General features: G+C 38.2%; 1 protein-coding gene across 1 annotated transcript in view; it reads right to left on the bottom strand.

Annotated features, from left to right (window-relative positions):
- The window catches only part of scn4ba (sodium channel, voltage-gated, type IV, beta a), a 31,001-nt gene extending 15,699 nt beyond the window's left edge, over positions 1-15,302 (bottom strand). The window contains exons 1-2 of the mRNA XM_022667946.2: positions 15,117-15,302; positions 14,400-14,818 (exon numbers count right to left, since the gene is read on the bottom strand). Of these exons, the coding sequence (XP_022523667.1) occupies positions 14,400-14,493 (94 nt within the window). The 5' untranslated portion in view covers positions 14,494-14,818; positions 15,117-15,302. The remainder of the gene's footprint in view (positions 1-14,399; positions 14,819-15,116) is intronic.
- Between the last annotated feature and the right edge of the window lie 649 nt (positions 15,303-15,951).

The raw sequence follows: 15,951 nt of genomic DNA, 5'->3' as shown, positions 1-15,951 counted from the left end.
TTGAGCTAAGAGTGGAGTCAGCAAAAATCAGGGAGTTTAGTGTCCCTTTTTAAAGCATGGTCAGGAACTTTTCTATTGGCTCCAGGCAACAGGTCTTACCCTCACTCACCATCATTGTGTCCCCTCTAGGATACTTTTTTTATGTGTTCACTTTAAATATACATTGAGTTTTCCTTATTTGAACTTTTGATTGATCTTACTTTTATGCAAATAAATGATAATCCATGTTGATCAAGTTCTTATACACTTAAATGACAGTAGTTGTAAGCAGTTGTAAAAGTCTGTGCTATCGTTTGTTGCCATTTCTAGCTAGGGGAAGTTCAGCTATGAACTGTTTTCTAGACCACCCACTAAATTCACAGCATCTCCAAAATGAAAACGCCCAGCTCCCCATCATCCCCCTGTATACATGTTTCACATCACAAAGATTAATTTCTGGAACCCAAATACAAATGCCTTTTAAAAGTACAATTTAGAACAAATGTTATCTACAATTAATAATATTCATTATTACTGGGGGTTCCCAACTTTATAGAACATTTTGTGGAGTTCGTTAATGCAAGTACAAATTGTTTAACATTAAAACAAAATAATATAGTAAGCAATTGCATAGATATTATGAGTAAAATCCACAGTAAACCACCATCTTCCCTCTTGGTATCTGGGATCATTTATTTGCACTCACTTTTCTTCATCTTTCTTTTTGGCATACAACTGTACTGTAAGTTCTAAGAGCAAAGTGGCTTTTTTTTGTATTTTGGTGTGTGATGGCTAAGAACTGTATTAAAAGATTTCAGAGCTGGATTAATAATTTCAGTGTAATGAAGAAGTAGTCTGGTAGAAAGGATGCAGGGCAGCTTTATCTTCTATTGAGAAATAAAAACACATGGGGCACATGCTTATTATGTGAGTAAATGATGCCATAGAGTAGATGTACTTATTATTTTTGGCTTTTTTTTTCAAAATTACTAAGCCTGCTGTGAGTTATTTGTAAACAAATGTAAGCATTGATTTATTCATAAAATCATATCAACTCTTACGTCTCTGAGTGACTGTTAGTGACCCGTGCACAAAGTGGCCCACTAGGAATTTTCCTGGTACCAACCCTATTTCTAACAGGGCTAATAACTTGAGCCACATTAGTGTAAAATGTACTCTTTCTGTTTATGTGATGTTGAAGAAACAAATAAATAAAAACATAAACATAAAATGAAAACATTTTATTTATCCTGATCAACAAAAATACCTGGACGAGAGTGAAATCGGTGTACACTGGGAAAGACTGCACTCAGGGCAAGACCAGTGCAATGTAAGTGGTGTGCTGTCTGTACACTAAACAGCAAATACATTACTGTAAGCAATAATGTAGCACTGTGCTGAGATCAGCAAAATGCAGTGCACAATAATAGTGTGGTATTAGAGCATGGAGGAGTAAATGCGGAGTAGAGTGCCCTGTACCCACTGATGGAGAACTAGAGTTTGATGAACAGTGTAAACTGTGCAGCAACAGATTCAGAGCTTCTGTCTCTGACGTTACTTTATCTACAGGGTGGAGCAGCTGTAGGTAGGAGTGTGTAACAGAGTGGAGGACAGTGAGAGATTAAACACAGTGTTTAAAAACTCCAGCAGCACTGCTGCATCTGATCCACTCACTGTACCAGAACAACACACATTACACCTACACCACCACCATGCTAATCACTGCAGTGCTGAGAATAATGACCCACCACCCAAATAATAATAACAGCTGCTCTGTGGTGATTATCCTGTGGGGTCCTGAGTATTGAAGAACAGGGTGAAAGGAGGACAATAAAAAGTGCCATATTTTTCTATTTTCTGGTCTATTTTTATACAGAAGGTGCACTGGATTATAAGGCATATTATTTTTAAAGTCAAACTACACAGGTTTCTCTACTGTTCATTTGGGTGAGTAATGCGCCTCCATTTAATAACAGTAAGCTTAGATTTCCAGAATTCCCCTAAGGATAGCCATACAGAGCTACACTGAGGAACCCTGAGTGTTCCGGTAACCCAGGGCGATATTAGCTGGTGGTTCGTCCCACATAGCTTGTTTTAACATGGTAAACGGAAAGGCTACAGGCCGAAAACACCTCTTGACAGCAAAAGTGCCAACTATCGCTAAGCATGGTTAGCGGGTAAAGCAAACGCTGCTCCAGCAGCGCTAGCCAGGGTTAACAAGCAAGCTACAGTCTGATAAACTCCCCTCTAAATGGCAAAAGAGCTAGTGTTTAGCACAGTTAGCAGCTGATGCTGCTCCAGTCACGAGTCTCAGTGCTGGAGAAACTTTACTGAAACTCCTGTAGAGTGGCTTTACTGCTCCTTATAACCTGACAGGTAAAATTAATACATAAGATGCACCAGATTATAAGGCGCACTGGCTATTTTTGGGAAAATTACAGAATTTGAATTCTGCCTTATAGTGTGAAAAATACGGTGTAAAGAGAAGCAGATACAGGACTATAGCGTAAGAGTGAAAAGTGTGTGCGTGTGTCTCTCCTGTAGGAATAGTACAGGCTAATCTTTAAGCACTTATAATTAAAGGCCAGCCTCCTTCCAAAACCCATTTACCCCAGCATTCCCCACCAGTCCATCTTACTCCAGTGAACAAAACCACCCTCACTTCAATGCTACTTCGTGGAATAACACAACTCAATTATAAAAATCATTATTAAATTACTGCAGCTTTTTAGTTAAATCACAGACCCACCTTACGAGTACCCAGGCCCTCCTCCCGCCACCATTGTAGAGCCGTAAATTCTCGGCAGTCCGTGTTATTTATTGCCTTTGTCAGGCTGCAGTTGGTCCAGCTGCCCTTGGGGTGCTATTCCATTTATGAAAAAGACTGTGACTATGCGCACACAGGGTACACAGAGGGCACTGTACCAATTCACCTACACTGTAAGTCTGTAAAAGTTACATTCACTTTAATAATTTGAGGCAAACTGGAGTGGAGGACAAACACTATTTTACTGCTTACTCAGAAATTCTATGTGTCCCTTAATAGCTTTTATGTGTTTAACATTAAACAACAATGTAGACATATAAATAAATGTAGAAACAAAGAATACAAAGTGTACTAAGTAAGAAATTATTTTGGAAATTCATTGTAACAACATACATTTCCCGCTTGAATAAACTTAATAAAACTTAGCTGAGAGGAAACAACTACACACTGATGGTGAGTGACAGGAACAGGACACACCACATCTGCAAATAGATGGTCCCAGGGACCAATGGGAAGATTTTAAGAGACATTTTACTCATCAAGGTTCCACTGCCAAAATATAAATCACACTCTAAATAGTTATTTAATGACTCTTTAAATACTTTAATAATTAAATGACGATATGAGACTACATGAAATGGTCCATGTGCTTTCACAGTCTTTCCTCAGCTTCACAACATGGTCGCCAGTAGCATCTGGGGTGGGAGACTGAACGCTGACCCCTAATGGCTGAACTGGACATGAGCATTCCCCTGTTAAAGTATCCTTTTAAAGTAGGATAAGTGGCCTTTATTGCAAACACAGCATATTGACTCTTCTTCAGCATTAAAACAGCGTTTTACATCATTTACAGCACTTCCTTGTCTGTACCTACTCACTCTAGTTCCTCTGCACTTACTCCTCTGTGCTCTAATACACCACCACCACCATTAATGTGTACTGTGTTTTGCAGAGCTCAGCACAGTGCTACGCTATTGCTTACAGTAATGCATTTGCTGCTTAGTGTACAGACAGCACAGCACTCACACCGCAGTGGTCTGGCCTGAGTGCAGCCTTACCCACTTTACACTGATTTCTTTCTTCACTTTCAGCTCAAGATCTGCACAGTAACATTTAATGATTAGGGTAAAATGCTAAATGTTGTTTGTTCTATGCATTTATTTATTTGTTTTTATGCATCACAAAAGCAGAAAAAAGATATATGAGAACCAATCCAATTTGCAAATACAGCCACAAGCCGTAATTCTGGGGTAAAGAGCACAAGACATACAGTGGTATGACAATTTTGGGCTCCCTTGATCATTTTCATGATTTTCCTTTATAAATCATTGGTTACTTGAATCAGATACATTTTATTTTATCAGTTAAATATATCATATAACAGATGAACACAGTGATATTTAAGATGTGAAATGAAGTTTATAGGATTTACAGAAAGTGTGCAATAAAAATGTAAACTGTAAACAGTAACATTTGGTGTTGGTTCATCATGCAGTGCAGGTACTGGGAATCTTGTTAAAGTTGAGGGTCTCATGGATTCCAGTCAAAGTCAGCAGATTCTTGAAAACAATGTTTAAGAATCAGTGAGGAAGTTAAGGTTGAATCCGGGGCTGGATACTTCAACAAGACAACGACCCTAAACACCTTAACACTGCTCAACATCTACTAAATCATTCATACAGAGGAACAAATACAACGTTCTGTAATGATCATCTCAGTCTCCAGACCTGAATATTAATGTAAATCTGTGGTGTGATTTAAAGCAGCTGTTCATGATCACAAACCATCAAACCTGAGTGAACTGGAGATGTTTTGTAAAGAAGAATGATCCAAAATATCTTCACTAAGAAGCCAGACTGGAAGCTATAGGAAGAGTTTAGACGCTGTTATTATTTCTGCAAAAGGAGGCTCTACTAAATATTGATGTAATTTTTCTGTTGGGGTGTCCACATTTAAGCACCTGTCTAATTTTGTTTAAAGAATTATTGTACACTTTTTGTAAATCCTATAAATTTCATTTCACTTCTCAAATATCACTGCGTTCATCTGCTATATGATATATTTAACTGAAATTGCTGATCTGAACAGCCAATGATTTATAAAAGAAAATCATGGACATTGCTAAGGGTGCACAGATTTTTTTTGCAAATAGATTGTGCCAAAAGCCAACGGGAAAGTTTTATGCTAACCAAAGTAAACATATATACAACCATAATGCATTGTGGTCTCTCTGTGAATCTTTTTTCTTATTATTGCATTTACTGTTTTTGAGTTACTTGTTTGTGATGTTTTTGAGTTATGGCTTTTATGCTGTCTATACACTACATGACTTGGAAAAGACTCACAGACTTTTTACTCACAGACTAAGATTTTGCAAAGACCAGGGGCCACTATTTGCAAGACTGCAACTAGATTCTTTCCAGATTATTTCCCATTATGCTACTGGTGGAGTTTACATACAATACATATGACATGTTAAACATGTCCATTCTCCCAGAGCATTCCGAGATCCAGAAATTTTAACAGTTTGTCCAAATACCCTTCAGACTGGGTGACATGGGGCATAAATTGCCCCGATAAATCGCTTTTTCCACCATTATCCAGCTCAAAGTAGCTCCACACCGGAGATTCCGGAGAGCCCTGGCATATTAAAAACAAACTGTTTACATCCTATAATGCTAGCTTCTAGCAGCTGGCGCCAGGAAGAATGACGGTGCTCGTAGCTGAAGCTAGCATTATGGGATGTAAACAGAGATTTTTATAAGCTTCTTGTGCACTTTTTTAATTATTAATGCCTCGTTTTAAATGTCAGGGCTCTCCGGATTCTAGCAAGGAGCTGTGGAGCTACTTTGAGTCTGGATAATGGTGAAAAAAAGAGATTTATTGGAGCAAATTATGCCCCGTGTCACCCAGTCTGAAGGGTGTTTGCACAAACTGTTAAAATTTCTGGATCTCGGAACGCTCTGGGAGAACGGAGGTGTGCTATTTATCATGTTTTACTACATGTTTTACTTACCTTTTATCATGTTTTACTACAACAAAAGTCCATTTTACACCAGAGTTCTCCTTTAAATTACAAATAATGTGTATATCAACACTGTGATTTATCAGAAACTCACAACTTTTGTCCCCATCAATAGTTTATTTTATTTTTGAATAGAATAAATTTTGTGTTCAAATCTGCCTATAAGCTTCATTACTTCATTCATTATAAGCTACAACCTTGTATAGCAAAACGAATACAGTTTCACTACTGTACATTTGCCTTTGTTTTAGATAGAATTAATACAATAAAGAACATCATTGTTGAAAAATGTGTATTTATTAAACACTGCACAATAAGACAAAGAAGTGCAAAATAAAATAACTTTAAATATAGTGATTGTAAAGTGCTACCTGTGTTTAAAATAATGTAAGTATTAAAGTAAGAACCATATAAGACATATTAACTGCAAAATGTGTTCATTTTCTAATTGCTTCTAAACAGTTACATAAAATATTATTGCCCTGTGGCTTCCTGTAACTCTCCTATTGGTTGTCGACATTGTTCTCGTCACTATATCGTGAGCCGAGTCTAAAGACTTGTGATAATATTAAACACAATTGAACGCGAGGACGCAAACCCAACTGACTTAAACTTTCAGTCGTAACCACCTTACACTAAATGATCCAGATGATGCGGCTGTGACTCAACTCTAGCCAGACTCTCAGGATTTTATCCTGATTCTGAAAACTTGTCTGCTACTGTGAAATCGTTTGAAAATCATTAGGTATAAGGTTGGTTTGTATCGCATAGTTCACCATGCAGTAGCTATCACCAGTACTATATTCCCTGCTCTATTCATCCTTAATGGTATGACTGGGAAGTATTCAAGCTTGAAAGACTATTCTTGTTAAAAATGTTTAGTCTTGTTTAAAATTTGATTTGTATTTGCTATGAGGAGTATACGCACGTTAAAAGTGGGCCTTCTGGAGAATTATGTGTAGTTTTCTGTAAGTGTATTTTGTAGGTTTACAGTCTATAGCTATATATGTGGCAGTATCTATTTTGTCGTTATTCAGTTTGAGTCCCAGAGCTAACTAGCAAGGTAGCTAGCTAGTTACCTGAGCGATAGGAAGCTATCATTTAGCTAAGTTACTATCTCAACTCCTGCAGTAGAAATTATCTTCCACACAGTTTGCTCGTATTTATTAATCATTTACCCAGCGTTATTGTTTAAAGCTCTTTCTAAAGTGACATGAGCTTGGTATTTAGTAAGTAAGGTCAGCATTGTCCATCTGGATATCTACCTAAATTTAAGTTCACAAACAACAGAGCAAATGACGGATTAAAATTATGAGTTCTAAAGCATTTTAGCAATATTATATTATCATACTTGTGACATAAATCCTCCTTTTTTAGCTGAAAGGTTAAAAATAAATCATGTTTTCAGCTCACCTGCTACAAGGCAGAGGGATGTGCATCCAATTGCACAGAACAACTTCCGGGGCACAGAGCTAGCTTAATGCCCAATTAGCCAACGGGGACAGCCCCTAGAAAACCCCGCCCACGTGAAATGTTTGTGCCAGAATTAAAAACAAAAAAGTCAGGCATCGCAAACAAGAGAGCTGTAGGAGAGAGGGAAAGCCTTATCAGCAAGACACAATCAGAGAGACCCGTAAGCAAAAATATATGTTTTTAAATGTGAAAAAGACCAATAGTTTACTCCTTTCCACATTTTTCTTTTTGTGGTGATTTTTTTTTCCTTCACTGAGTTTTATTCTTTCATAAATTCTCATTTTTTATTTACCATTTAAGAAGTTTTGTTTAATAATTTTGGCACAAATCTGACTCCATACTGCACCACCAATAGCTTGTACTTATGGACAGGACCAGGGTGGGGAAATTCTGGATTTAAATTCTAGATTTAAGCTACTGAAGAGTTGTGATTTTACAGCTAATGAAAGACTGAAAGTTTGGGAAATAGTCCCATGCATTAACTCAGTTCTGCTGTAAGGTTGTGAGCACTGTTCAGTTAATATACTAAACCAATTCAAACAAGACTGAAACTATACCTCCATACACTAATGCTCCAGAGAAAATGACTAATTAAAGAAAACCATCACCCACTCTCTCATCTGCATATGACCCTCAAATCCGCTCCCCCTATGTACTTTATTCAGGTCATCAGTTTACATTCATGTACCATATCTCATTATCTCTGTCAAGAGCTACACACTCCCATGGTAATAAGTAGGCTTACTGTTGAGCTGGAGATGAATATTTATATGGGGCATGCTTACGGAGAATTGGACAGGAGTTCTGAGGAGTGGCTCTGTGCATAGTGTACGATTCCTGTGTTTAGTGTTTAATGTTGATTAGGTGATCACTGTAAAGACCTACTCTGGAATCAATACACAGCATCACTGTCAGGTCAAACAAATGCCAAACTTACACACCTCAGAACAGCTCAGATCACAAATCCAGTAGCCTGGGGAATGTAGTAGGACACAGTGTCTCACAGCAGAACAACACAGCCCACAAAGTAAGTAGTGTAGTATAGTATAGTAGAGTATAGTAGAGTATAGTATGTACATCTCATTAACCTGTTTTTTATTACTAGAGTACACAGCAAATACCTCCTTCTGGAATAAACTCTCGGTTCTCTTGTTTACTCTTTTAATATTTAAAGAAGTGAGGAACATATTTAACAGTTGGCAATTCTGTGTCTAAATCAGATTTTTTTTATTGTTCACTCAACGTTGCCAACCATTGCTTATCCAGTAAAGTGCAGCTTGTGTTTTGGTTTTTAAAACAGGATCGAATGGCTTAGCTTTACTTCTACCTGCATATTTTACCATTAAATAAGAAGTTTAATCCAGTGCAGAGATACGTCTCTGTATTTCTTAACAGCCCCGAAACTAAAATTGTCAACAAATAAAATATTCATTTCATTTTATTACTGATCACACAGTATACAGAATGTAGCTCTTGGGGGTAAGACTACACACTGATGGTGAATGAGGGTTGGGCAGACACACCCATGATGCCAGAAGCCAGTAGGAAAGATGTACTTTTAATGTACTAAGATATGTTAGGCATATATGAACTTTTAGAAAAATGTGGCTTTTAGAAAAATGTGTTTTGGGGAGGGGGGAGTAGTACACTATAGATTTATGTGGTACAACGGAAGCATTTGTCCTTAATGGCCTTTTCCCCCCTTATTTCTACCCTTATACTTTAAGTAGTTTTCTACTGAATATGAATACTTTTCACACCTTTGCTCAAAGTGAGTGCAAGTTGTTGTTTCAAAGTATTAAAGCTGAATCACACTCTTCTCTGAAATTCTACATCACCAAGGAGTAAACCCTGAACTCCAAATGTATTTTTACTTATAGTATGAACTAAACAAAACTAAGAAAGTAGTGTGTGTTTGTTGTCGCCTAGGTGCTGCAGCAGCGCATTAAGTTCTCTCTCATTCATTTTTGATGTTTTATCATGGCCACTTATTTTATTCTACAAAAAATGCCCAGTGCTTAACTTTAACACAGTTTATGATGATCTTTCTGCTGGAAAAGAACATTATTACCCTAGAACCAGTGGCGCAAAAAGGGGGTATGCAGCCTATGCGACGCATAGGGGCGCTGCACTAGAGGGGGTGCCAAATCAAAGCCCCAAATAAATGTGCAGAGCGCGGTGGGAAAGTAATGACAGGACGCACACCTGTGGAGTAATCAGTAATCAAATTACTTTGTCAATGTAACTATGCCATTACTAAATGTGTTAATACACTATTAAGTAAATAATAATATACAAATTGTTATATACTTAAGGCATATACGTTTTACAAAGATTTTTTATGACACTCCATACTATGTTGGATTAACTGTAAATATTAACTTTTTTTTTTTTGAGTGGGAGCATAAATTATCCAGCACAGTGTTAAATTCAGGTTTGTAAGAGTTAATTTTTACAATGTCAAATTGACTGTGTCTAACTGCAAATAGCTATGGATGCTGGGAGATCTGCTGCTTCTTGAGGGACATTGGTAGTGTGAACTCACTTATCAATTGTTTATAAAGAGCTAGCTTGAATGTTTTAAAGTATTTTGATAGAGTTTCTAAAAATATCTTTCCTATTGGCTACTGTTATCATTTATTTGCATAATGGGCATGTTTGGCTAATTGTCACTCACCACCAGTGTGTAGTCATGCCAATCAGAGCAACAATCCGATGTACATCCCTTATGTTATTTGAAGATACTTTGTTAAACTTTGAGTGAATAGGCAGTGGAGGATAGCCCTTGTTGGCAAGACACTGATGATGAGTGAGGAGTGGTGGGGGTATACCTGTTATGCAAGTAAATGATGACAAGAGTCATAGGAAAGATGTTCAATATTCTGTGAAGGACTGTAGAAATAAGTACAGAAGACATACTGTAAAATAACTGTAAAATGCTGGTGAAACTGCTGTCAGTTAATTACTAATAAATTTACAGGACATTTTTTACATTTCTGCCTTTCAGATTCAAAGTTTAACACCCTGTACTAGATTAATTCAGGTTTTCAGCATTCAGGGTTCTGATGAAGCTCCGGCAGGATGGCCGAATGCCAGTACATGAGTTCTTTAAAGCTCTAATCACTCAGAGGTGTGAGTGAAAGATAACGCCAGAGGTGGTCCACCCCCTAACACTTCACACGTAATGGATTCATGTTTCATGAGCGTAATGATTATAAATAGTGACCAGCCATCCTTATGTCCTCTGTTCTTACTTTCTTTACCACTCAAAAAAAACTGAACAAGAAAAATCTTTCGTTGTAGTTGATTGCCAAACTAACCATAACTTAAAAATGATAGTTTTAATGAACTATTTATCATATCTTGCTTTAAATGTATTGAGTAAATTCTGTAGTGTTTATTTGTCTTTGATTGGGTAACATGATCTACCAATTACAACCAAAGATTGTGCCACAAGCCAAGAGAAAAGAAGCATTCAATGGCAACAGATTAAGCTCAGGTATTATTAAATTGGTTGGTGAGTGTCAGTTACAGCACTGTAATAAGTTAAAAAGTTAGGTCTACCCAAATCATTTGTTTTATTAGTAATGTATAATACTGTATGGAGTGGAAAAATCGTTCATCTTTAAATTCAAAATACAAGTACCTGACACTCAAGATCTGGTGTACCTGAAAGGCAACTTTTTAAGTTAATGTGACTTAAAGTAACAACCGGTCTATCTTACTTATTTAAGTTTTTTATAGTAAAAAACACTAAATTAAAGTGGCACCACTAAAAAAATCTAAATAAACAATATTAAGCTTAATTAACATAATTAGCAAACCTGGCAAATTAGTAGTCTTTTTTTCAATATAAATATATATTTGCTATAGATTTACCTGCATTGAGAGCACAACCAACACAGTTCTTACAGCCTACAACATAGAAAACAGGCAGTCAATCACAACCCATAATTTGACCTAAGGTACCCTGGGGGGAATCACTACACACTGATGGTGAGTGTCAGAAAATGGGGGACACACCCAGTATGCAAATTGATTGTGCCAGAAGCCAATGGAAAAGAAGCTGTTAATGACAACAGACTAAACTCAGTTATTATAAGTTGGTTCAACTCAAAGATCCCAGTTTAAATGTATATATGTGCCCACAAATGTTCAAACTAACTCAAAATAGTTAAGTGTTTAAAAATATCCAATATTATGTAAAACCAACTTAAATCATTTGAGTTCAAACTACTTATGGGTTTACATTAAGGAGGACATGCCCTGTCTGCAATATAAAATATATGAGATCTATAAATGTATCAATGACCACAAATGTTTACCTCAAGGCATTGTGTTATATGTATGTATATATATTACAGACTATATGTCCTGTAGGGTTTGAATGTAAACTTCTAGCTCTTATATATCTACCAGAGATCTGTAAAACTGCTTAAATGATAATAAAAAGCCCTATATAATTACATTTTATTTGCTCCATAGCCAACTTTTCCCTGAAGTGAAATAACTAGAGCTGCCATGTTTTTCAATATTATTATTACAACAACCAACTAATTAAACTCATGACTATGCTATAATGTTTAAGAGTGTTATAAATAAAAAGCTAAAGCTATAATACAAAAAAAGTGCAATGAACAACAAATTTTCACAAAAAGTGGTACCAAATGTGTAGCTAGGAGAAGGAAGTCCAGGGGGAACTACTACATACTGATGGTGAGTGTCATTGACAGGAGGACACACCCAGTATGCAAATAGATGGTGGGGGGAGCCAGTGGAGAAAGATGTAACTTCAAGTCTGAATATATAAATGACCACAAATGTTTCTGTATTCTTAATTGTGCATTATTGATGATATTCCAGAGCTTTATCATTCTGAAATAAATGTATATAATAAAAAATGCATGTAAGTTCTTGTAAATTAAACACATAAAATCACATACTGCTCGAAACGGTATTACCAACTATTAACAACATTGCCTGGATGTCCTTCAGACGATCTGAACTCAAACCCACAGTATCATTAGCATCACCGCTAACAGGACATTGTACGTCTAAGTGAGGTACACTCCCGACACAGCCTGCACAAATGATATGCCTGAACACATCATCATATATCACTCTTCCCTGCCACCACCGGGACTTCCATCATAGCATGTGTTTTAACCCTTTGCTCCGGGCCATAAATGCAGAAGAAGGATGTCCTATTTTAACTGCCTCCAGTTCACCTTGACAGTACATGAAGGGTGTGTGTGTGTGATGGTGTGAGGGGTGTTCAAGGACCACTGACTTGAAGGGTAGCAATGGCAACCCACAGTACAGTGTAAGATGAACTACTGCAGTGCTTAACTAAAGACTAACAACACTCGCTGTGGCCCTAATTGTCTACACACTAGTGCTGACAACCAACTAAAACATTAATTAAATTTATTACATGTTCTGAGATTAATTCATCTACATTCACATTCATCAACTTTTGGTAAGAAAGTGTTTTAAACTGTAGAATTAAATTTTATTTGAGGATCAAATGAATGAAAGAATAATTGGAATAGACTTAAAACTCCCTGCAATGAAGTGGCCATGCGTTGCTCTGTAATTAAAACATATACCAGCTCAACATAAAACATTTAAACATGAGGTGCAAAATAACAGAATTTAGATATTTAACCATTATTTGATCAAAAGTTAGTCAAGTATAAATAATAAAATAAAAACATTTTTTTTTTTATATAAATATTTTTTAATGCAACTTTTTATGAAGCCCAAAATGGTTGATTAGCCACAACAGCTAAGTGGCGATGCTAACTGATTTCTGAGATGTAGGTTATGGAATTTGAAGTAGGAACAGACACTACTTCTGGAGTATGATATGATATGTGGTTTATGGTTATAGTTTGCTCCAGTCTTTAGTTATTGAATGGTATGGTAAGTTCTGCTGTTTAATATATATGTAATGTATCTGTATGTTACACAGGTGAGTTTTGAGCTGTTCTGCTAATCTCCATCACATTACAGTGAACAGAACTGTAGCATCTGTAGCATAATTCATCTAAATGAATGCATTAATTTGACATTACTACACACCATTAATGCACACCATTAAGCTCACACTGGGTGCTCTGTTATTGCCAACACAACATGTTCTATGTATTAACAACAGTTAACAGAGATTTAACAGATAAACAGTTAATAGATTCTGTATGTTATGTGATGTGATATTTATGTCTGAGGCAGATATTTAAATGATTTTAAGTGTGGTCTGATTAGACACTGGGTCTTGCTGGGTAATGCTGGGCTACTCAATAAACTCAATATAAAACATACCGTAAACTGGGGTTAGGAAAAGTGGATTATGAACTTCAGAATTGGAATTGTGATTTTTTTTCTGATTATGCTTCAATTAACTTTACTGTGGCTGGTGACCCTGCTGTCAGTTTCAGGACATAACCTAATATTTTCAGTACCTGTCATAAACGACTGATGTAAAAAGTCTTAGACTAGTTTAAATCTCTGAAAAACAGTTCCTGCAGTTGAATTTTCCCTATAAAAGTTTATACTCCACAGTATATCATGCATTTTTCTCACAACTCACTACATTAGTACCCAAAGCCCCCTCTGCTTGGTACTGACTGCAGTGACTTGCACTTCATAGTTGCTCTCTCTCTCTCTCTCTCTCTCTCTCTCTCTCTCTCTCTCTCTCTCTCTCTCTCTCTCTCTCTTTCTGTTTGGGTCCGGTGAGCCTGTGTTGTCCTCCACACCCTCGGCACATATGGAGGGAGACCTGAGCCCTGCTGTAACCAAACCGACCCCCCAGCAGCAACAAGTAAATAAGCATGTCCAACCCGAGTGCGTCCGGATTCTGCAAGCTGAGCAAAAATGCTGCATTCTGGCACAGACCCCAGAGCCGGGGAGAGGGGGACGAGAGAGTGCAGGATAGAGCAGAGCCACATAGAGAGAGAGAGAGAGAGAGAGAGAGAGAGAGAGAGAGAGAGAGAGAGAGAGAGAGAGAAAGAAAAGGAAAGAGAGGTTTAGAGAGAGAGGAATAGAGAGAGATGAGGGAGAAATAGAAAGAGAGACTGATAAGGAGAGAGAAGTAGAGAGAGATATAGATAGACAAGACAAGAATGCCAAAAGAATCCAAGCTGTCAGACTTACCAATCAATAATGTGATGACCAAGCCTGCGTGGACGACATCACCGGACCGTGTCCACTTGTGCCACAGTGATCCAGTATTCCTGCCCAGTTCCATGTCCCCTCGGCTGCCCACACGTTTGCCCTGTCTGCTGCCTGCCCCGTCCTGGCTCCTCTGGCTCTGTATGTTAGTGTGTGTGTGTCAGTGTGAGTGTGTGAGTGAGTGTGTGTATGTGTGTGTGAGGCAGAAGCAGTTAAAGCAGGCAGCTCTAGGGTGGGATGGTGGAGAGGAGGGGGAACGAGGGATGAGATGGGACAGACAGAGAGGAGTGAGGGAGGAGAAGAGGAGAAAAAAGGAGGGAGGTAGCAAGTGTGGACTTTTCTGCCGGATAAGTCTCGCTGAGAGTGCCTCCCTCCTTCTCTCTCCTGGTTTGCAGTGGAACCTGGTGTGTGTGTGTGTGTGTGTGTATTAGAGAGAGAGAGTGTATGCGTGTGAGAGAGAGAGAGAGAGAGAGAGAGAGAGAGAGACAGAGAGACAGAGAGAGAGGTGGAGGGATAGAGATATGGAGAGAGGGAGTAAGGGAGACAAGAGGGAAAGAGAGAGTCAAGGCTGAAATTGTGCCTATTCTGTGTAAATAGCAGGACTGAGTCAATGAGAGAGAGAGCTTGGGAATGACAGAGAGAGAGAGAGAGAAAGAATGAAGGACTGCCTTTCTCTGCAAATGATTGGTTCGCACTCACCGGCAGTGGAGCGTTGGTGTTGATCCACTGAAACACTCAGCATGAGGAGAGCGGGACTGCCTTCATTCATATGAATAATGCTGCTCTGAGGGAGAGTCTGCAGCTCTGGTGTGTACGAGATGCAGGATGCTCCACGAGTGACCGAGTCTGCATGTGTGTGTGTGTGTGTGTGTGTGTGTGTGTGTGTGTGTGTTGGGTAGACAGAGCAGGAGGAGGATGTGACTGTGTGTGCTCACATGTGTGTGTGTGCATGAATACAGCCCAGGCACAGAAAAGAATGAATGGTGGACGATACCGCAGAGGCATGGGGATGGGGGTGGAGGTATGTACTGTATGTGTGTGTGTGTGTGTGTGTGTGTGTGTATATGTATGTGGGTGTGGGGTGGTGGGTCTCTCAGCTTAATCACATCTAGGATCATAAACACTCCCGCTCAGAAAACTGTACACCAGGGGCTGATCTTATGTCAGGGTCCATTCCTGTACTGTACAGTTTGATTCTTAAACAGGGCTCCCACGCACACTTAGACTATGAATTTAAACTTTTCTGCAAGAGAACTCACGGTGTGTATATGGCATGTGTATATAGCACCTTTTATACACACTGACAATTCAAAGTGCATAATACAGTGTATTAAAGGGCACACCTGTCACACCTGTCACAGGTTGGTGTGTTTGTATCGTTGAATTTGATACATTTATTCCAGTTAGTTTTGGTTTCACACTGCAATTTAAAATGATTTCACACCTACAGGGGTTGGACAATGAAACTGAAACACCTGTCATTTTAGTGTGGGAGGTTTCATGGCTAAGTTGGAGCAGCCTGGTGGCCAATCTT

The sequence above is a fragment of the Astyanax mexicanus genome, chromosome 18 (genome assembly GCF_023375975.1).
Source record: "Astyanax mexicanus isolate ESR-SI-001 chromosome 18, AstMex3_surface, whole genome shotgun sequence".
Classification (NCBI taxonomy): Eukaryota; Metazoa; Chordata; class Actinopteri; order Characiformes; family Acestrorhamphidae; genus Astyanax; species Astyanax mexicanus.
Note: the sequence above shows the minus strand (reverse complement) of the source record. Positions and strands in the feature narration are given on the sequence as shown.